General features: G+C 41.0%; 1 protein-coding gene across 8 annotated transcripts in view; it reads right to left on the reverse strand.

Annotated features, from left to right (window-relative positions):
• The window catches only part of LOC111247688 (guanine nucleotide exchange factor DBS-like), a 185127-nt gene that overhangs the window by 138977 nt on the left and 23127 nt on the right, over positions 1-23023 (reverse strand). For 3 of the 8 annotated variants that reach the window (XM_086985416.1, XM_086985415.1, XM_022798947.2), the window contains exons 1-3: positions 17418-17550; positions 12023-12558; positions 3436-4023 (exon numbers count right to left, since the gene is read on the reverse strand). In XM_086985416.1, the coding sequence (XP_086841542.1) occupies positions 3436-4023; positions 12023-12131 (697 nt within the window). In that variant the 5' untranslated portion in view covers positions 12132-12558; positions 17418-17550. Of the gene's footprint in view, positions 1-3435; positions 4024-12022; positions 12559-17417; positions 17551-23023 lie in introns of those variants that run through there. The other 5 variants (XM_022798948.2, XM_086985413.1, XM_086985414.1 and 2 more) reach the window with 4 other exon arrangements.

A 23023-nucleotide genomic window follows, 5' to 3' on the forward strand; every position in this document is an offset into this window, starting at 1 on the left:
TTATGCCGATCGTTCAGATACAATTCCAGCTACTTCATAGCTAAAGAGAAAGATTCAATGGAAAGGAGGCGACGGTAGACACTGATACCATATCACAATTTTTCCAATGATATAAATACATATATTGCAATTTTTTTTTTAATTTATTGAACTAAATAATTCCAGTCGATATAAACCTGTAAGAGTGCTTTAGCTCTCGTGATTATTCGTATTATTATTTTTAGTTCTTGAATGCTACGACATTGAGCTGTCTTGAAAACGCCCGTCTTATTTATGTTTTTTCGCACACGGCAAAGTTAGGATTCAAGTTATCTACTTACAAAATCGTATTACTTTTTGTTAATTTCTCGTTTACAGAAAGAATTGTTTCCGTAATGTATGTTCCACGTTGCCAAATGTCTCTCGCCGTATGCCATCTGCATGGGATGAATAAATCAGCCAGATTTTAGACGTCCGTCCGTCATCCGAAAAACTGCGTTCCGATTAAGAGACCCTCTATTAAAAATAGAACCAGGCACAATTTACGACGCCTGCAGAATTGACAAGCAGTGTCCATCAAACGTTTACCAACGTTACGTATATCGGTACTGCTAACACACTCCTACGGTCATATGCGTATAAAAAGGTAAGTTACGAGGACGGCCGCCTTAATTCTATTGGTTGCTAGTTAGATGGCTCAAAAAATAGATAGCTTGTATTGAACTAAATTTGTCAATGCATGATTGGCCACCAGAAGCGCGCCTGGAGCTCGATGTAATACCGAATGCCTGGCCTACCACATCTGACGCTTTTGCGAAGAGCGTTGTGCAGACGTCAGCTCCCTAGCGATAATTAATAGCTCATTCACAGTGAACACTGCGCGTATCAGGAAAATCGTTACATAAAGTTCCATGGGCTAAGTAGTAGGGTTGTAAATGAAAGACAGCCTTTACATGACAGGCCTTTGCATTTCTGTATGGTAAACATATACAAACATAGACTTAGGATTTCAAGAACTCGACTGGATTAGACCTTAAGCAATCTAAAATAGACCAAAGATATCTAGACAATAAAAATACATATTGAGACGCTAGTAAGGAACGGTTTTGGCTGATCGAATAACGCGGCAGCAGCAGCATATTCTACTGTGATCAGTCTAAGTTTGCCGAAAAAAAGGAACCCCACGCTAGGTAGTCATCAGAAAGTGTCAAAGAATATCACAGCTTGACCGTGACGGATATACGACCTGGGCAATGAGGGGAGAATTTTTAACAACGAGAATCACGAGTTGAGTGTAACCCTGCCATGTTGCAATTGAAAACAAATATGATTTTATATTATTTTTACCACAAAAGTAACAAACTGTACATTTCAGCATTAACTCATCAAAGCTTCAACTCCCCAGAACCACAGTTATGTGTCTGTCAGGCCGAATCTGAAGACCCTTGAGACTGTTAATCTTTACTAGCGTAATTTCACAATAATAGAAAAATTCTAATTAAGGGGAAACATGCGTGCAGGTTGTTGGCGATTATACCCGTTGGATTGCGATTGGGGTCAGGTATTTATGAAAACTAGAGCATAAGCTAGATCATGTTTATCACATACCTATGTATCTCGATGGTCCTGCTTCTACAGGCCTTTTACGGAGGTGAAAGCTTCCCTTAGAAAAAGGAGGGCCGCATCGACTGCTTTCAATGATAATTTCCAGTCGATTCAAATGGATTCAGTTCAATCGCCTTGTGCGCCTTCTGAATTTCTATAAATGAATGTGAAAAAAATATAACACTTCAAGGTATTAAAAATTAAATCATTATCTCTATGTTATATCACAGCTAACCGTAAATAAATGTATTGGTGCAATCGATTGCTTTAGTACCGATATTGTAAGCTATTTTTCTCGTACCGCCATTCGTTGGTATGCCTAGAGGCGTGAACTCAACTATACAGTCGCTGAAGGTGTCCCTTCTTTTTTGCGCCCCCTGGACGGTGATGCAGTTTGGACGTAGCTTGAGGAGAAGGCGGTAACGTAATCGAAATCGAATCCGGCGTCATCAATGCAATCGGTTTGCCCTGCATTCACTGTGCTACAAACCAGCGTACGAGTACATCGGGTGGAATGCGTCAGCCAAATGGAGGTGTAGCCTGTGGCAAAATGTTCAATCCTGACTCCTCTAGGGCCTGACTCAGTCAAACCGTTAGATAATTTATCACTTCATCGATAAATTTCCATTTGAACCTTTCAATCTCAGGTCGGAGTGTTCGCTAGGTACCTGAGCCAAGGCAAATTGTTCGCACTTTCAAAAAGAAAATTTCAGTGGGAAGTGGTCAGTTTGGCCCCAGCATAGGTCATAAATCACTTCGGAATATCTATGCGCTCGAATTTTGTCATCTTTTTATGACATGTGCTTGCCAGGACGATTCAATCGGTTGATGCATAGACGCCACGGCAACTGAAATTAATTTGCAGCACAAGACATTATATATCACAATTGCTGGCATGAGTTTATGAAACGAACGGTATTAGTGAATAGCATGATATAGTTCACCTCTCAGGCCCACTGGGTAACCTGTTACAGAACCATCATTTCCAGTTCTGCGCGACATGTTTCGCGTTACTTGACGTAAAAGGACCTTTGTCCCCGTTCTTCAATGTTCTACAGCATTCCTGTGGGACCGCTCTCTTTTGTCGCATCACAGCGTTCGCCTAATTCATCATGGGGTAGGCAAAAAAAATTGCGAGCTGCGGAAAACAAAGAGTGGCTTCCGATCTGATTTTTGTATCCGCGTTGTTTTATTTACATACACCATGTTTCTGTGGGTGTGTGTCTCTGTGTACTGATCATGTCCTTATGTATGTATTAATTACTAGCTATACGGGCAGCCATTGGTACTTCGAATGCCTGCCGTTGCTCCTCTGAGCGCTGCCATTAAAAGATATAACGTAGAAATCGCACGTCGAATGTTTGGCCTCTCCGCCACCGCCCTCGAGACGTACATGAATTATTTATTGTTAGAATGCCCGTTTTAGTCGTTACCCGTCCGGCTGGTTTTCGTACTAGACTCAAACAGGTGACACGCCGACGCCCCCTCTTCCGCTCATCTTGGTGCTTCCCTTCCAGCCGACTTTCTCTCATTTCGTCGTTTTTAGCGTTGTCCCATTGCACTGATAATGTCAAACGTCTCGATTCTGCCGAGTGAGGCCAACGAAGGTTATCTCCTTCAACGTCCTTCATGATATCTATGGATTTCTCGTGTGCGCGTGCAACCTGATAGTGACCTATGTGTTTCAGTCTCAATACGGACTTGGATCCGTTGCGTTGCCGTCTCTCATTCATGTTCTCGTTAAACGTGCACCGACAACGGCTTATAATTTACAAAAGACAGAGTACTATTTGAAAAGAACGATGTCCATATGTGCTACTGCATCTAAGAAATAGGCTTTGCCTTACCTACCATTGTCGCTGCAGAGAGCCATTGTGAACTCGTTAGACGACGGTTCCTTGCTAAAGATGAGTGATTCTCTAGCATGGAGGCCGTTCTCGTGGTTTTGTTGTATTGCGGCATCTTGTTCGGTGATTTGCTGGATTTGTTGTTGATTAACCAACGACTGGAGGCGTTCTGGGCGATGCTGGTGTTGTCCGAGATGACCTCTCGTTTGGACAGACGCGTAATGTGAAGCTGTATGATGGGTAAGATTTCCGATCCGGCCCTCCAAATCGGGGGGCGCTAAGGGGCTAAGATGGTGATCTACGGGAGAGTTAAGGGCACTGTGGAAGGCATCGTGGAGGGGGTCGAGTGCACTATTCAGGCTGCTCGTCGTATTGGCTGTCATTAGAGTCGGTGTTCTGTGAAATTGGCCTATATTGTGGTTTCCACCACGTGGGGGGTGATGAGGGATGCCAAAATGCAAAGAGCCATGGTGAAGGAGACCATTACTAGGCGGTCGTGGTGAGGGCGGCGACATAGGCGAGTCTGTGGCCAGCAACACTGAACGCCGAAATGTGTCAATCAGCTGTTCCAATTCCAAATGGTACGCGCTTCCTGTGAAGTGAAAAAAGGGCGTCATGTAATAACAGGCACAAGAAAAGAGATTCATTAGAAACTGTTATCCGATAGTTCATAATAAATATAATCTCAAGTAATATATATATATATGTGCATGTGTCTTTAAGCGCACCATTTTCATCTAATGCTGTCATGATACATGGTAGAAAAATCCAAATCAGTAGCAAATTTTGGCGTTGCGATCAAATAAAGCCGTTTACTTCCCGTACTGCCGTAAACGTCGACTACGTTTATATTACAGATTTCTACTACAAAACATAATACGATTCAAGGAGTCATTATCACAGCGCATCACTCTCTCTAACTGTGATTTCAATTAGGCCAAAGGCAATTGTATCAAACGAAAAAGGACAATATAATATGTTAAAGATAGGCCTAGAACAGGCTGATGTCAAGGTTTCAGGTGAATGTCGCTTTTGTTAGGAGCCAATTTAAGTGTTTCTAGTGTTGAAAATTGTCTGGAGAGTAAGGTTGGAAAAATGTTTTCATTGTGTTAACTAGACTTTTATACCAGGTTTAATAAAAAAGTTATAAGCGATATTTCCTTGAATGTAACAGACCTTTTCATATAGCTAATCTCGAGTAAAGTTTCAATACGTCAATTTTTCTTATATGAGGACTCTGTTATGAGCTTGCGGCGGTTTTTCAGTGGCGGGTTTTATTCCCTCCACTGAAAAACCGCTGGTTAAAAAGTTGATTTTGATAAACATTCAGCTTGTGATACACTCAAAAAGTAAAATATAAATGAAAAATTAAAGTATCATTAGTGACATTGAAAGCCTACCTGCCTTTTTATGTGACTACGCTGTTTTATTGTTGTTTGGTATTACTATATCTGACTGATCTATTGCACCCTATGTAACGGTAATTCGTTTTGCCGCATTTAAATGACGCCGTTCTTTCCCATAGCGAAATCTGGCGGTACGTTAAGCCGTTTGGATCAGATGAAGTCGAACTGGATAATAATAATTGATCTAATTTTTTGGACAGAATTGGTAACTAATTGTTCTAACACTGACGTAATTGGACTGATCAACGTAATCGTAGACTAACGCTTCAAACTTGTTAGGATATCCAAAGTTGCCATGACAACCCAGGACTGTAGTGACACGAATAATGCAAGTTCCGTTTGCACGCAAACAAATTGATTCTACCGTAAATTGGCGAAGCAAAGGCACGTATCTGTAGGGCGCCCTCTACTTCTGTTGTACAGCATAAATGTTATATATAAACAGATATAAACAGATTGATATTAACGTTCTTCTTGCAGTGTGACTTTCTCGTAGGTAGCGATTCCATTTTCCAGCTTTGATTCCGGCACCTTAAAGGAACCGCTTCTGCCGTTTCTCTTCGGCTCCCCAATGACTCGATCATCGAATTTTTCACCTGCACCCTCATCTAGATGTGCCTTAAGCTGCGACGGCCGACAGCCAAAAAAGCAGCAGTTGAAGAACCATGACTGCAGCAACGTTTGACGTTGCCTTTTTTCTGAGCAGTTGCTACAGCGTGTTGTTTTCTCTATTCGTTAGTCAGGTTGCTTCAGCTCCCCCTTAGCAGCCCGTCACAAAAGCTTAGATCTCGAAAGGCCTTTCGTTGTTGTTAACTACGCTGTTATACTCCGCTGTGTCTTGCGGCACCTTCCAAGCTGACTGCCTAGTTTACTGGATCACTGAACCTGTTCCATTACACCTCTAGGCAGTATGCAGGTAGCCAGGGAGAGTAGCGGGGGTTACACAAAACCGGGGGGCTGAGTGGGTTTTCTGCTATGCTGGCAAATCTCGAGTGCGTCGGGTATAAACTATGCCCTAGCCGTATTACGGGACTCGGCATCAATAGAACCAGGCAATACGAGTGCAAGCAACAACACCGTCAACTCACGCTAAAGGCACAGCGGTATTTAACGTACGTAGAGCACCTAAGCGGGTGCCTTGAGTAGGTCGTAAGCTTACCATGTAGATACAAACACTCTCACTACAAACTAGAGATAAATAACTCAGCTAAATATTTCTTCGAAACTAAATAATACAGTAACATGAAAAAAGCAACTGGCACACATACATACATGAATAGAACAATAAGACATTCCGTAAGTTCCAGCTCACATACACTACAAAGACAAAAAAAAACAATAAAACTTAGCATGAAATCGAACGTAAATTATCTATTTGATTAATGCTTTTCTGTGTGTACATTATCTATATGTGGAAATCGCAGCTTCCTAGGCAACCATTCATAAAAAGACCAATAAAAGTTAGTAAGTTAAATGCCCAAAACACTTCTAGTTTATATATGCTATTGAAATCAATTTCAAACCACAATGGGATCCAACGGTGGCTGAGAAAACTTCCAGTGTAAATACAAAAAATTAGAGAATACGAGGCGCTTGATGGAAGTAGCTATTGATCAATTTTGATTATCGAAATACATATATATATATATAGTATAAAATATATATAAATATACGTATAAAGACGCAGTTTTAGGTATTCACTTGCGTACAATAGTCAAAAACCTTATACGTGTACGTATATGTCCTATTATATGTGATTTTACTTTTCGTAGCTAAAATATAGGTTCAAATTAGAGCCCAACACTATGAAGTGTCTTTATTTAAGATTGATTTAAAATCATTTGCGATATGAAACTCAAGACTTTCTAATGCATCCACAAGGTAAGCCGTTAATAGTATATGGACTATCCAGACATCAATGAAATGTTCGTATAACAATCGAACACAACACAATAACATAAGACTTTTTTTTTTATTTTCAGCTAAAGAGAGCCACTTGAGGCCTTGTGTGTGTGTGTGTATGAGATTGTGAGAACCGTACATATACAGGTGCACTAACATGACTATCAATATATTTATTTAGAGTGCAACGGTAAACGTTCCAGCCCCCACGCTATTATTAAGTTATTGTTTTCTACCTAGTGCCTAGTGCGCGTGATTTCTTCACTTTCTGCCCTTCACTTATTGCCCTAACAGCCTGTGTAAATTATTATTTCGCGGAATTTTTTCATATTAAAATTTTATGTTATACTAAGTTAGATTTTTTTCTAGGTCGCCTAAAATACAATTTTGTAAACTATTTTGATGCATGAGTTTATTATGTTTGTATTGATCATCACTATCTAATAGGTCTACTGTATATATTGTCACTGTCTAATAGTATTGAAATTCGGAATAATATTGAAAGAAGTACACTTTCTGTATGTCAGGATCCATATGACGCTAGGTTCATAGTCTACAGTATTATAGTTGGTCCTTAATACCTGATCCTTACTCATTTACCAACTTTATGTACACAGATCTCATTACAACTTCCAACATAGCATGTATTTTTATTAGTAATTCCCGCGACACGATAGCTAATAAATCAATACTGAAAGTTTCATCTCTCCGAAAGAAAAATCCACTGCATATGAATGCGACTTGTTATTACCGTCGTAAGAGTATTTCATTAATATGTACATATGTGCATAATCCATTAACGTATATATCATAATAATAATTAAAGTCATCACACCCCATTCGTCATTCCCCTCTTCTTCCTTTTTCGTCATCCACTTTTGGGTAAAAAACGTTAGAAGTCAGCAAATAAAATAACTCATTAGCCCAGTAAGGCCTACAATCTAGCACGTATCGCACGTCCAGCACTAAGGCTTGCTTCCGCAACCTGCCTCTACTGATAAAAAGACATCATTCATCAGGGCCGTCTTGCTGCCAAGCGCGCGTTATGTTGGCCAGCTAACACATGGGGGCCTCTGAACGGGAACTGAACTGCATTTTCTACTATATCCGATAGACCCATAGCTGCTCAGTATAGTATTCGGTACAAGTAGAAGGAGAGTATAGGTGGTCAAGCAAGGGTAGCGAGGAAGGAAGGTTTGTAGGGGCTCGTAGTTGGGTCTTCCTCTAGTTGGTGCTCGCATGATAGTCCAGGGTCCGTGAACTACCGCAAGACCGGATAAAACCCGGCGACGAATGATGGCACAAGAATTTTCTGAATAATTTTGACGCTCGCAGCGGTGAAGTGTTTTCTTCCCTAACGCTTATCAGTGAGTGGAGAACAAAGCTAGCGACTGCGGGGCTAGGTAAAACCCACAGCTTAGCCATAACTGCGGCGTCGACGACTACGAGGGCGAAAAACTGAAACGCAGATAAGGTTACACTTGCGAGGCATAGTGACCAAGCAAGCTACACGAGAAAAGAGCCGTGAACAAAGGGAAAGTCGTTAGAAAGAACCCTGCAAAGAGACAACGACACAGAGCTATGCCGAAGTTTCCTCGTTGGAACTGGAAAAAAGATTCACCAGATCCAGGCTAGGACGCGAGTTATATGCGACAATGTTTTATAACTAAGCGCTGTTGTCATGGGACAAGGGAGACTTAGCTGGCTTTTGTGGCTTTTTATGCCGGTCGTAGAACATCATGAGATGTTCATGTCAAACCGTGCCTTCAAAATACAATGAAACGCAAGCGGCTGCTAAGTGGACCCTGGTGCTCACCGATGTAGCTCGCTCTACTAGTCTAATCCAGGTGCCAGCCAACACTCGACAACGGATGGGAGGCCCTTTACGGGGTCAGCGCCAACACTTATTGTAGCTAGCAGCCTTCACAGCCCATCTGAACTTTTACCCCTAATGTCTCGTAGGGTCCCTGTGCTTGCTATGAGTCTCTTCTGAGTTTCTTTTTTAGGTTAACGAAAACTGTATGGCCTGTCGCGCAAGAGCAGCACCCGTACCATTTGTAGAACGTACGCATCGTTAGTACATGGCCAGGATATTTTGGTATATAGGACTGGACTTCTTCGCCATAAACTCGCTTTCAGACGACAAGTCTCGAAATGACTGAACGACAGTGAGGGATTGTGATATCTGCAAATGGCATCTAAGTCCGCAATGCGACTCAGTTATTTTTCTATGTATGGACGCGTACACTCCTATGAGTATGCTGCCATATTTGTGATTTATAAACTCAACTATGTTTTCTCCTTTTAGGCCCATTTACTAAATAACCTTAGGTCGTTGCATCAATTATATGTTTCATTTGTAATTGAGAAAATCAACTTTTGACAGTGATTTTGGATGGCTGAATGACCAATACTGGTAGTCTGTCTTTTGACTTTAAAAAACAGTCGTATTTTTCCAGGCTAGTTTGATACATTGGAGACGTTTGAAGAGAACTTGAACACGAACTTGTATTATATGTTACTTAATTCATTTTAAACTGAACCATTTACATGGCCGAGTATTGAGTTAGCATCTTCCAATGGTAGCATTCTTGCCTTAGAAGTATCAGGTGTTGTACACGTGCATGTCAGGCCCAAACCAGCTATTTCTTGAACTTGCTAATTTGGTCCTGTCGTTCAATTGATAAATATATCCTCGCACTTCTCTATCTAGTGCATAATAGGTAAAAATTCGATGTCTAGAAAGATATTTACTTAGAAGATTGTCATTTCATCTAATACATCGGATTTAAAATTTAACCGCACTGGGAAGTAAGCGAACAATGGGAAGTACTTTGATTTCCCCACTAAATTCATGCTCCATCTAAAAAACATAATCTTAAACATATTTGTCTAAGCATAGTTAAACTCTATCGTCTACTTTTTTGTCGTTGTTACTGCTACTGTTAGGCTGACCTATATTTAGATATTTATAATTTTAGAAGCGAACTATTTACTGCCCGCCTAAGATCGTCTTCTTTTTCGGATGTGGCAGCAAATTGGGTCAGCAAGGTCAGACAGACAGATAATCTTTAATGCTAATGCTGGCCACGTTCCCCACCAGGACAGCGACCGTGGGGGAACGACGGTTTTGCTTTTCGTCTGTTTTGCGGGAGCACTTGGTTGAAAGTCGCACGCCATAATCCACTGGCTAATAGGGGCCAATCGAGGCCGGATAGACTGAACAAAGAGCAGGAGGCCGCGACCGCGTAATAAGCACAAGAAAGGGCAGGAAAAGGAAAAGACCGATCCTAAGAGCGAACAGATCGACTTGCATACGCACGACGTAACAACAGCTTTGAGGTCCAATGTTTACCCTGTTCTGGGGCCCAATGTGAGTTCCTCCGCTGGTAGAGTCCAGTAGGTTATCTCTGCCGAATAAATAGAAGCTCGACCAACGCCTTCTAACTGCACCAACCTTACTAACGCCCTTCCCTCCACCCTTCTTCGTACCCTCTTCTGCTTCACTGCAACCCTGAACAATTCCCCATCAGACCACTACTATCAGCAGTTAATGATAATAATAGCAGTAGGTGTAGAAGTGGAGACGAAAATAATGCGACCATATACTTCTTGTTAATGTATATTGTTTGTACGTTCTGATGCGCTGTGTTTGCTATGCTGCCGTACGCCGTCTAGACTGAACGAATATTTTTCTGTCCGTATATGACTTCCTACGCGAATTTAGCTATTTTTCGTTAGTTTATCTATTTGGTGGTGTTTTATCTACTGGCAACGCGATGCTAGGTTCTTTAAGACATGAACGCCTTATTCTCTGCATGGGGTTCTAGTTGAGTTTTATATTAAGGCTTTAGTATTTTGACGCATGTACTTGATAATACACAACTGTGAAGAGAATCATTTTTGTCCTTTGCGCTGTTTGGGTGGCTAGGAAGGGCATCTTCACATCAAAGACTGTTCCAGACTACTCGGCAATAAAGCTGTACAATCGCATAAAGCCAGAGTTGACTTCGACAGTCTCTGCATGGCGGCTCAGTACCACTCCTACTCGTTGCTGCGCCTCTCCGTAAATGATGAAAATACGTCGACGGCGATGAATGCCAGCTTTTTGGTTTGCCGACCCAGTTATCAAGCCCCACATTGGCCGTCTGCTCCGGAATAAGACGTACATAAGCCTGGTAAAATCAGCAAACATCTACGGATTTCTGCTTGATCTTATTCAGAATTCGAACGTTTGCATTTATATTTTTTTTCATTAAGCGAAACTCCCCTAAAGGGTCATCAGTCCCATCCCGGCCTTGCACCTTGCCCTTCGGCCTTGGCTCGGACAAAGGTACGACATAATAATAAATAACTATATTCTTATCTTTGTCCAACGGCCCCACGCGTCCAGCTCAGCAACGGAACCAGCACTGATATTCTAACAAGCTAACTTTTGATGTTTCTCATTAAAACCGCTATAACCTAGCACTATTGAATTTAATGGTGTTAATCGCTATTTAGTAACCGCATGCTTTGTCGCGAGTAATGTTTTGATAAAGAGGTTTATCCCAGACGTTTGTAAGTATCGAAAGGAGAGTAGTCCTCTTGATCCTGTCCCGTGTTATTCTACCTGTACGTAACCTTTAGAAACAATTTAGGACTGGCTATATTTATTAACCCTTATGAACAACTTACATACTTTGACCGAAGGCGTGCTTTCAGTGGAGTCGACCATCATCGGCTGTTCGGAAAGCTGCGAAGCCTAGCTATCCATTATTGCATAGTAAGACATTTTGATGCGTGATTCATCGCTTGTTTCGCTAGAGTCTAAATCGATTTTGTCTTTGCCTTCTAGGTTTCTCGACAGTAGTGATGGTTTTATGTTATTTTATAATCAACACAAAAAATATAATTTTGCCTGACGTTAAATACGCTAATTGGTTAAATATTTATTATTTTATTAAAAAACCCTGCTTTGCAAAAAAAACTTTTCAATAATCGTTTCACAGCTTTGTTTGTTGATGCAATCAGATTGGTACATATCGTAACTATCGATACGAAAGTGTTTAATTTTAAGAATGGTACCCTCGATCACAACTATTAAATCTGAGACACGATCTCATTTTTTGAGACCCTGGTAAGTAATAAAGGTGTTTTTTTTTTGTTAGAAATGAACTTTTTCAAGCAAACATGTCCACTTTCAATCTAGTCATCTCAGGCTATTTTAACAAACCATATATATATATATATATATATATATATATATATATATATATATATATCTACATATAAGTTGATTACCTGCATTGGACTGCCGACTGATGTTGCTGGCCGAACTCCACTTGTGGCGGCTCTTTTCACTCAGACCAACACTCGAACCCCACCGATGGAAACGCGGTAACGAATCCATCGAGTGTAGTTACGTCTGTATATGAGGTAAAAGTGGTATGTCTACAAGCGTTCGGTGTCGCTTAAAGCAGTGCGCTATCTTCTGACAACAAGAGATTGACCAAACAACAACTCGTTAGCTATCTCTGCCGCTCGTCGATTTCTCCAGATTTTATCTAAATCACGTCCATACATCACATGCGATCCGAGTCTTCCGAGTCGCGTCGACTCTGTTGCGCTCGATGGACGCCAAACGGCATGCGCCCATTAACGATAGTTGGCATCCAATGGTACGTACCAGCATGCCGGTCGCGACGTTTCTTCCGCTCCACAGTCTTTGCCAGCCTTTACCATCTTCCACTCTTCTGATGAGCACGCAACAATTGGTTGAAAAACGTCACAGCAATGTCATAGTCATGTATTGTAGATCTTCTAGATCGATTCAATACCTGCAAACAAGACATTGTTAGAGACTTATGTCTTTCGAAATTATATATATCCAGGAGCCACGTGTTACAGTTACTATTCTGTGAGAGACCTTAATCTTAGCCTGCAATATATATTTAATACGAACTACTAGTTGAAACTGCAGGTGCAGTCCACTCCGCTCCTAAAATTGAGAAAATCTATATTGGCCTAGCGTTCATTAAAGTTTTTTTTTTTGTATTTTTAGTTACCTACTGAATACGTTGGCTCTGTAATGCGTACGAGCATTTCTGTCGATAGTTCGATACAAGACCAAACACTACCAGAAAGCATATGCTCTGTATAACCTTGCGATAACTGCTCGCAGGATATATAATGCACATCAACGTGCACGATAGGTGCCGTCGGACACGATCGGACGTCCTATCTTCGACGGCTTATATCAACTACAGTACAATGCGAAATACAACGTAAAGTCCGGCTACAATTATAGGTGAGCTACTAAACAAATTTCTATGCTCATTAAAAATTCATTCATATTAAACCGCGCATTGCTACAAGCTCCTTTCGGGAAATTTAGGCAACGCATTGTATAGATCACGGAACAGGTCATCGTATTAGGCCGACTCGCATACCATATACCACTAGTGATAAAAATAAATCTAATTATTTCTCTAATAATTCTGCTTTAATAACAAATACACAGGTTCAACACATATATTTGAATTTGCTTGGTAGAAGTAAAATCGAGGCTTTTTAGGTTTCCAATGCGTTGTGGCATCGCTTACTTTTTTTTTTTGTTATTTAAACAATTAGCAGTGCATCAGAATATTGATCCGCGCCACAAAATAAAACTATTCGCTAAATAACTGTCGAATTTAGCCGCTTTTTAAGATTATAGATTTTTTTACACAGTTCATATGAACAGGTAAAAAAAGAAGTGGGTTAGAATTGTTCTCACGCAATGTGAAGTCTTCGAACAAAGCTTTTTCTTTTCATTTCATTGATGTGACCCGAATACGTTCACTCTATCCTGAGGCAGGCAATTTCTTTGAACTGTACACAGGTCGCCAGTGCATCCGCGATCACGTCACTGGATTCGACCCGTACTAAAAGATGGTCTCGTTATAATTTCAGGGTTATGTAACTAAGATAACCCTATTAAATTAGTTCATCGCATGCGATTGAGAGCGTATGGAACTAAGGGGTGAGGCGTAAGAAGCGACTGCCGATGTTGAGTTTACGTTATAAACTAGCACCAAGCAGTTATGAAAAGATATTTCCTAGACGCAGTTCGCTATGTTGATAACATTGTTTTCGAATATATATGACAAACTTTTTACTTTTATTTTCTCTCTTTATTTAATCATACATGTCGTGTAGTATATGTCGGTACCTTATTATAGTCATTTCTAACTCAACTTCCTTAGACCATTAACTTGTGCGCTGGCAGTATTTGTTACTCGCAGCTACTTCTTTAGAAACACGTAGAGCGTACAGATAATGCCGGCAACCTTACTATCAGTCATCGGTTTCTTCATGGCTGGACATTTAATCAACTTTAATAATATCTCCAATAAACAGCTAGTCCGTCGAGCTAATGGTATTCTATTTTTGAATCAGAAGCTTAGAATTTAGCTCTAGCATATTTTAAGAAATTGTGTTCCTTTCGAGATAGGCAACGTTTCTTTGTAGGCTGCCCGCATGGAAAACCTACTCTGTGGAAACTCTGATACACGAATTGTGTTACTTTATATTATTGAGAAAAAAAAACTAAATATTCATAAACTTATATTAACTCTACGAGAATCACTTGAGTTTTCTTGGTGATTAAAGTGGTCTTTTGTCCCTCACTACCATACACCATGGGTCTTTTGACCCGCGTTGACCTCGATGTCAATGGCACCGGTTCAGCGCATCGTCGAGGTTAGACCGGGTCAAGCTAAGTTAATAGTGCCGCAGTCTCTGACCTCCTCCTACGCGCCTCTGACCCTTAATCTCCTGGGTCAGCAGAGGCTCCCCAAAAGCTTTTTGACCTGACCTCAAAAAGCCCAGTTCAATTCGCACCGTAAGAGGACTTGTATGCATTTATTATATAGAGACCTTACACTATCGCTGCGGTAACCTCAGCCGTGTCGAGGTCATCTTAGCTTTCATCTCACGGCCAAGGTTGCATGACGATTCGTTCAGATTACATATATAGATGTGTATGTGTGTGAATTAGTGTATGTATGTAACTTGGAGGATCGCTACAATAAATGAAAACCGGAACTAAATAGTCGGCGTGAATTCGTCGTATCGGCTATTGATGAAACGTATGACGGTACACATGTTTACAGATAGACGGGCGCATAAAGCTGCAGAGAGCCTTCCGCTTCACTCGCTACCCAACCATCGTTTTTGTCCTAAGCGACTTCAGCAGAAGCGAATAGAAGAAAAAAAGTCAGGGTGTAATCGATGCGTCTGAGAAGCGATCTGGAGGAAGCGTAAATTGAAAAGTAACAACTTACTGCTGATACTCGCGCAATGACAGCTGTTTCAGTACTAGCAGTAGCCGTGGAAGTAGTGGGAAGTGGCTAAAATGTTAGTCGTAGCAGGTGAGAAATAACGACCTCCGATGGTAGATAGATTGTAAAGCGGCCCGCTTAAGAGTAAAGTGTTTGAACGGTGTATGAATGAGTGTCGGGCTGCTGTTGATTCGGAAGAAGCAAGAGCTGACATAGCAGCTGTAACGCACGCGGACATGCCAAAGCGGCTCGAATAAAGCCAGCAAACGTAGCGGTACAGGAAAGAGTGAGAAACAGAGTTAAAACAAACTATAGGAAAGTTTAAAAGACTGAAGGGAGAACTCTGCTGAACCTCGAGTAGAAGGCGTCGATAGAAAAGGCGATGGTGGAGGGCTAACGTCGCCACGCAGAAAAGTTGAGGGCAGCACCGCTGTCGTGGACGAAACGTAGTAAAAAAGCAAATAAGGAGAGGGAGAGCACAAAGGACTCAAAGGGGTCACCGATCGAAATGAGCCTGATGGCCACTTGAAGGAGGCCAGCCACCGGAAGGGGAAGAACGGATAGAAAAAAAAAGCGGAAGGGAACGGGAACAAGCGAATATGCTAATAGTATAATTATAGGTAGGTAAACCCGTCAAGTGTTTTCGGCATAGACAAGCACGCCGAACTTGGTAGATGCAGGCAAGTGGTAATAGATGAACGAAGACTCAGACCGGGCGTACTCAGCATCTGTAAGAAAAGTATACGCCAGAAACTACGGGTAGTTTTAAGCAAGCTGCCAACTATAAGACAGTTCATAATCCCACAAAAATATTTGACTATTAATATACACAGCTCGAATTGTACAGTAACGGCGCTTAACTGACTGATCGAAACGAAACGCATCTATTGAATTTTAATGAAACCAAACATGCAAATGGCGCCACCCTCTCCAAGGCACCCGCTCGGCCTAGTTATGATCCCAAAAGCCTAAAAACATTTTGTCTCTCCGGAGAGGATGCAGCTAAGCCAGCTCTGTAGTGCGTTGCTTTTGGCTTGGGTCAATGCTCCACCTAGGTCAAATCAGGGTAGGCACAGCGCAGTATCCACAACCTGTGTCCTGCTTAAACCTCCGGCTTCTCGACCTAGTAGTGTTAGGCAGATTTGTAATTAGGTCAGTGACCCAGTAGCCCAGTTCAGAGTCTTCGCGTCACCCCCTGTGCGGACACTCGAAACTGCCACCCTACATTAGCGACTTTGAAGAGGGTAGATCGCAGAAGTTCGATAGCAAGCTAGAAAGGTAGGAAGCAATAATTTAACGGAGCTTAGAAAAGAATGAATACGGGGTTCGTTGTGTTCGAAAGGATTAAATTGAGCCCAGTGAGCTGCATTTGGGTTGAAAGCAGGTCTGTTTCGTCCGAGCTAACAAGTTGTAGGTACGTTAACGACCGTTAAATGGAAATTGGTCATTTACGGACTTTGCAAATGCCTCGCTCCTGGTTATGCGTGGCAGTTTATTGTAGGATGTACAGCAGCGACACGACTGTTACTATCGTCGTCCATTGAGATGCCTTCGTTTGTATTCTCAGTGAAGTCGTACTAGCACAGGTCGTCAGTGTACGAGACCTTACAGTTTGAATGCATTTATCCACGTCACCGAATCGCATCGTCGTTCGTCGACATTGATACGCACCACGAGAAGTGGCGCTTGTAAATGCGTCTCGACGTTATGCACGTAACACGTTCGCGACGTGCTTCGCATATAAAGTGATACAAGTGGCCGACCAACTTTTGCGTCTATTGCGTAGCTGGTAGGCTACAAGAATACCCACATTGTTCATGGGCGAGCCGTTTTAGATAGAATGGGTATTACGCTTGTCTAAATGGTGGGTTTGCTGAACCACGTCAACTAATTTGTATGACCTTCCTCTGTATCCGTCAGGCTTTTACACTATGCCGAAAGTTAGCGAGATGGTTAGAGGTAAAGGGTTAGAGAAAGACCCCACCGAGCGGCCCACCCCCCACATCGGACCAGCCAAAGGCTTGAAGCTCGGAAACGGTTGTGTTTGACAAAACCAAGGAACAGCCGTCTCTTAGTTAAAATTGGTAGTGCCGCATATTTGAGACTTCTGGATGAGAAATTGCAAGCAGGGTAGTTCCGATATTAAATCGTAATCCGTTTGCACCTTCACAAGATTGGTCCGAAACTGGAAAACAGAGGACCCATTTACTATATATATACCCTAATATTAACTTAGGGTCTTTTTAATACGTGAAATAGTGTTTTTTTTTTGTACAAGTCAAATGTATTTTATGCTTACAATTAGTGTCACTTTACTAATCAATGTAATGTACTAAGTTAACTTGTGAAGATTTGAAAATATAAGTGTCACTCACGTTACACCAACTTTTATCTATATGTTATTAAGTAAACTGACTGACGAACTGACTTTTCATTTCCGTTAATCAACTAGTAAATTAACCACTTAATAGCCAACTTGAAGTGTACATTAACGAGCATATATAGCGTAGATTTGTAACATTAGCAGACGACGAAGGGCTGCATAGGTTCTATATATCGAACCTTTTAGTTAATCATTCGCACAGCGTTTCACGCGCCAAATTTTGAATAACCCATTATAGTATCGCAATTGGCGCCGATACCTGTTCAAACGATACCATAGAAATTCTATCATTCGTCTAATATGCCGTCAAATGCATACAGGGCGCACGGAAGAGTGACACGAATTCCATTGTGAAGTCCCATCGTGTAAGTACATAAAAAAAAAAAAAAAAAAAAAAAATCATGCTTTCGAATCAGCCACCAACCCCACTACTATGGCCACAGCTAAATTGTCACTGATGCAAACTTACGCCGACCGGTAGTCACTTGAAATACGTTTATTCAAGGAGAAGTAAATGCGAGCGAAATGTACCCACTTCAACCAGCTGCTCGTACCGCACGGGATTCTGAACGTGCGCAGATGATACTCTCAGAGAGTGACATAAAAGGCCTATATTTCGAAACAAAAAAAATATTAAGCATTAACTGCAAGGAAGTTTTTCGAAGCTGAGTTTATGATCAAAGGAAGTCCGGAAAATAATTTTAGTCTACTTGAGAGGCCAATATGGATGCAATACGATACTGCGCAGTGGCTTTTTAGCTGGGTCGAGGTTATAGGGCCTACTTTATTAATGACCTGCTGCTATCTCTCATCAATGTCCAGGGTAGCAGTTTACATGCACCTGAATATCGTAACCCAGAAAATTTAATAAGCGCTGGATGTCCTCCTTTGCTATAAACCGGTTGGGCTCAAAATGCGTTCAACTCCTTTGGTATCAGCATGGGCCTATCCAGTAGAAGTCTACGTTAATGTAGGCCATCTGTGCTTTCCAGGCTAGTTAAAAATGACGGTAGAATATCAACTACAGTATGAAATATGGCCCGCGGTCAAAATGCAGGACTCGTACCAAATATTGAACGCAGATTGATATATGTAGTATATTAAGTGAGGATACTTTTATGAGATTAACTTTTTTTTGACGATGCCCCACTGTGACTACTCTAATATATATATATATATATATATATATATCAGCAAAGCTGTCAATAATCAACCTAATTTGTTTCACCCCTGGTTCTATGTCTCATATTTTATTTTTTTATTATTAAAAGTCTGTTGTACGTGCTAGCAGATTCGCTATATATATGTATTATGCCTGACTCGGCCCATTTGATGGTGGTGCTCATATATGAATGTATCATTGAGCTTACCAAGAACAGCAAGAACGTTTGCCCATGTTTTCGACTTCCCTGTGCCAGGTGAGAAGTGCGGCCAAAGACGATGTGATACTTGTCGCCAATAAAATCGCTTGGGTGAATAACCTATTGCCCCATAATAGAATTAGGGCAAAGTGATTTTTTAGAATTGAAATGCGATTACATAAAATAGCTTAATATAATTTTAAGTTTAATAAGTTCAGTTTCCTCATACAGCGACGCCATAACCTATTATGTCACTCTACTTATTATTCTACCATCTCTTAGCCCGTCAGGACTTCAGACTCAGCGGTCTGGCATAGCCAGCTCGGTTCAATAAGTACCAAATAATTGATCATTGTCTCCTGTATATTTTCGCAATAAAAATTATATTGCTCAAATGTTTTCAGCTTAACGAAGGGAACTCTATAGACGGTTTCCATTTGAGCCTGTAGGCGTTGCCTACATTGTTCCGCTTATATGGATACTAAAGTTCTTCGCAAACTCTTCAAAAACTTCGAAAACTGCACAAACAAGAATCGCCTAAGATTCAACCAGTATCTAAATATTTTATTGGTAAGTTCAAGAAAAGATCTCCGCCTCTGCTTAAATACCTTAAGTTAACATACTTACAAAAAAAGGAAAAACTGTTTGACGTATAATAGTGTTATAGGTTAGATGAGGTAAAAAACTTTATTTATAAAGCTGGAGTTTATACGCACAGTAGTATCATTGCACTATTGTGAAACTAGCTATTTCAATCAAATCATAATATTTTTGGAAAAATAAAGTTCATAAACTAAGTTAATTAGTTTCCACATGAGTACCAGATCTCTATTTGTGCGCATACATAAGAATAAGCCGATCAACCCTTCCAACTCACAAATCAACTTTCGGCATTGGGATATAAGATCAAGGCATGAGTGAATTTGTCCTGCTCGCTTTGCGGAGGAGCACCGTCAGTACCATTATTATTACAAAGAATACCAGATCAATTATAAAAACGTACACGTATAATTCAGAAACTAACATATTTTCTGTTATAGGTGTTCTATCTATATGTAGATCGTCATATTAGGTGGTCCTTTTTCACGCGATTTGGCCTACGTATTGCAGAAATTATTTCGCAAAAGAGTATTAACGCTATACTGTCGACGGAAGCTATACCGATATACACTAAACAGTGTCCGAGGGATTGTCAGAGCCATGACAACGAATACAAAATCGCTTATCCCTAAATGAGTTTAAGTCTAGCATGGGCCTCTAAGTAGCCTAATATTAGTTAGTCAAACATGCTAGTATGCCTTTTGCGAGCTTTCTGAGGTGCGTCTGATCTGCGTCACAGATAGCCCTTGATTGGGCTTAACTCTTTAAAAAATGCCCTCTCATTTCCTCCCCTCGCTAACATCGTTCGCTCCGTTAAGGCCACCGATCCCTTAAAGCTGCTGCAAGAACTAATTGGGATGGAGCGTTTTTTCTGGACCTGTCACCCTGTCAGCACTCCCACCTAGGTCTAATTTTGAGAATACTCATAGTGGCTGAGTGTGCTGAACAGTTGGTTGTTGTGCTTAGAATGCGTAGACCTTTTTTGAGATAGTCTGAATACTATAGAAAATATACGACATGTATTGTCGCATGTACTTCCATTGCTATTAAGATTTGTATTTATATATAAATACATCTATGTCACATTGTTTGTTTTCTAGCGTTTCTTCTTACCCAGATATCAGCAGATAACAACAAAGCCGGTCATTGCACAATGCACATGACGATTTCCGCGTTCGATTCATCGGCTTCTCGAAGGACATGATTATCATACTTTTTCTGTTTCTAGATCTTTTGGGATACTTTTAGAACTAGCTCCATTTAGCCAGCAGCTACCGATCGTGCCTCCAACTCGCACGCCTTATGATGAAACCGTTGAAGGTAGTTAATGCTTAATGTTAGACTAACTTATGTTTGCCGCGAGTTGAATAAAAGTTAATAATAATATTCATACTTCTATCGCCCCTATGTACCTTCCTGCGTTTGTCTGCTATTTTTATATTGTTTTTTTATCTTGTTTTTTTTTTTATATTTCTTTTAGGATTTGTGGTTACCGTAAAAAAACAGTTCTGATTGATGTTAGAAGCACTATTAATAGAGCCTCTTCGGGTGCTGTGAAGTAATGGTAGTATGGGCTTGGTCCTTGCTAAACAAGGCCAAGATCCGGTTTCGTTGGAGGTGAAGGACGGCATACATAAGTAGGCCAAGGACATCAAGGGGTGCATTAGTTGGCAGTTCCCATAGTCTGTGTGGGAAAAAGATGGGCCTCAATCACTGTGAAAGGGTTAGCCAAAAAGGGTTGCAAGTCCTGATTTGCCTGTAAACTACTCGTTCACAAACGTGTGTATTGAAGAAACACTCCCTTCTTAGGAAGAAGCGTTTTTTTTAATAACCTCTACGCTGAACGAATATTCTCAGCGGTTTCTATCAAAACTTTTATGACTAACCCTTTGACGACCTTTACCCTCTAACCCTTAACCGAGGCCCCTCCACCCACACACGAATGCGCTGTATGAGACAATTTAAATCCAACGGTTGAGGCCCTGAGGCCCCGCTATCATTAGAACCGTTACAGCACATAGTGCGCCTTCTGTGCCACTCAGTGAGTGCCAGCACATAAAAACCTTGTAAAAACACGACTGGCAACAGTAGAAAACTCGTGCTATCTGCTACATGCACTAACACACGATGTGATTGGGTAAAGGTGAAGCGATTTCATCACTCAAGACATTGCCGAGTTGGTCTATTACTCAAACAATAGTACAGCATGGTATTCGTTATCGATGAATAAGGTGAGCCTAAGCTGTGAACGAACTTCGCCTTTGGCTGCCTGTTGAACCTTGCATTTGAATATAATTTCTCGCCAATTCAGTTACGAAATATATTTTTATAGATACACAAATTTCAGACCATGTGTATGATTTGTGTTCGTGATCCGAAGCGAAATATAGAAGCCTTTAATAACTGTGAAAATCATTTTGCATCTCTTACACTAAACCCATTCAATTTAGTACATGAAGCGCACGACTGCTGGCATAGTTCTAATCTGCAACTGGGTTTACTCCAATAAAATATTCGGCATACAAGAGCTAGTAAATGTTAGTTATTGATGGTATTATTATTATTATTTTATCTTTATATATGTTGCACAGAAGACAAATATTATGTACGCCTTTTAAATTAGCTGTAGCTCGAAGTAGATTTATAATCCTTCTTGCATGGGAGAGCCTTTAAAGGACCTTTTGAAATTCAAAGATCGGAATTGGACTAGCCTGCTAGAACGTATCGAAGAGATTACAAGAATTATTCCGAAAGGTTCACGGCCCAGTATCATTGCTTAGTACTTACCGAGGCCGTCTACGAGAGGCCTTACTGTTCTCAGTAGATCTTTACCTATCCTAAGATCGATACAATGCAACAGCATCCCTGAACCCTGCATGAGCTTGGCTGTACTCCATTGTTTGTAGTTCCTAATTCGCACACTGTGCGACCTTGACCCTAATTTAGGTGACAAAGCACGCTACAACATGAAAACTCGTGAACAGTGCTCGGAGACAGGGCCCCCTGACTCGACCCTGAACCCTTAGACCTATATCGTCGTGTGTGGGTGGTGAGGCCTATTCATAAAGGGTTAAGGTTATCAAGGCAGTGTTAGCTGGCCGCTTGGTACTTTGACCTCTTTCGGGACCTTTCTTTCAAAGGTGGCGGAGAAGCTGAGTGTTCCGCATGTACAGCTATTTATTCGAGATTCTGTGAACATTATTATAATAGGAAAATAAATATCAGAGCAGATTCATTTAATAACATGAAAAAACATCTAAACATAAAAACAAAGTTATTCCATCTTTTCTATTCAATTAACAGTTCTAAACCGGATTCCAAACTAAGCAAATACGCTCGGTTAAGTGAAAGGTTACCATAACTAGTACCATTTCCTGTCTTAACAATATCGTGTACATGGTAGCCCGATATAATCCGAATTCTGTTTCGCCCACCTATGGTACAGTCAGAAAAAGCCATCTGAAGCCTTGTTGAACTTCCTATAGCCTCGGCGATTGCCTTTTAAGTTAAAAATGCTTACTTCAAACTGCTGCAATTGTATGCGATGGTTGACCAAAGCAGGCCAAGGACGAGGTGAGTTACTGGGGGGCGGACCCTGGCTGTCACCTTTTTACTGTTTTTAGCATAAGTAGTTACC

The sequence above is a fragment of the Varroa destructor genome, unplaced genomic scaffold, assembly GCF_002443255.2.
Source record: "Varroa destructor unplaced genomic scaffold, Vdes_3.0 BEIS01000003.1, whole genome shotgun sequence".
In the NCBI taxonomy this organism is placed as follows: Eukaryota; Metazoa; Arthropoda; class Arachnida; order Mesostigmata; family Varroidae; genus Varroa; species Varroa destructor.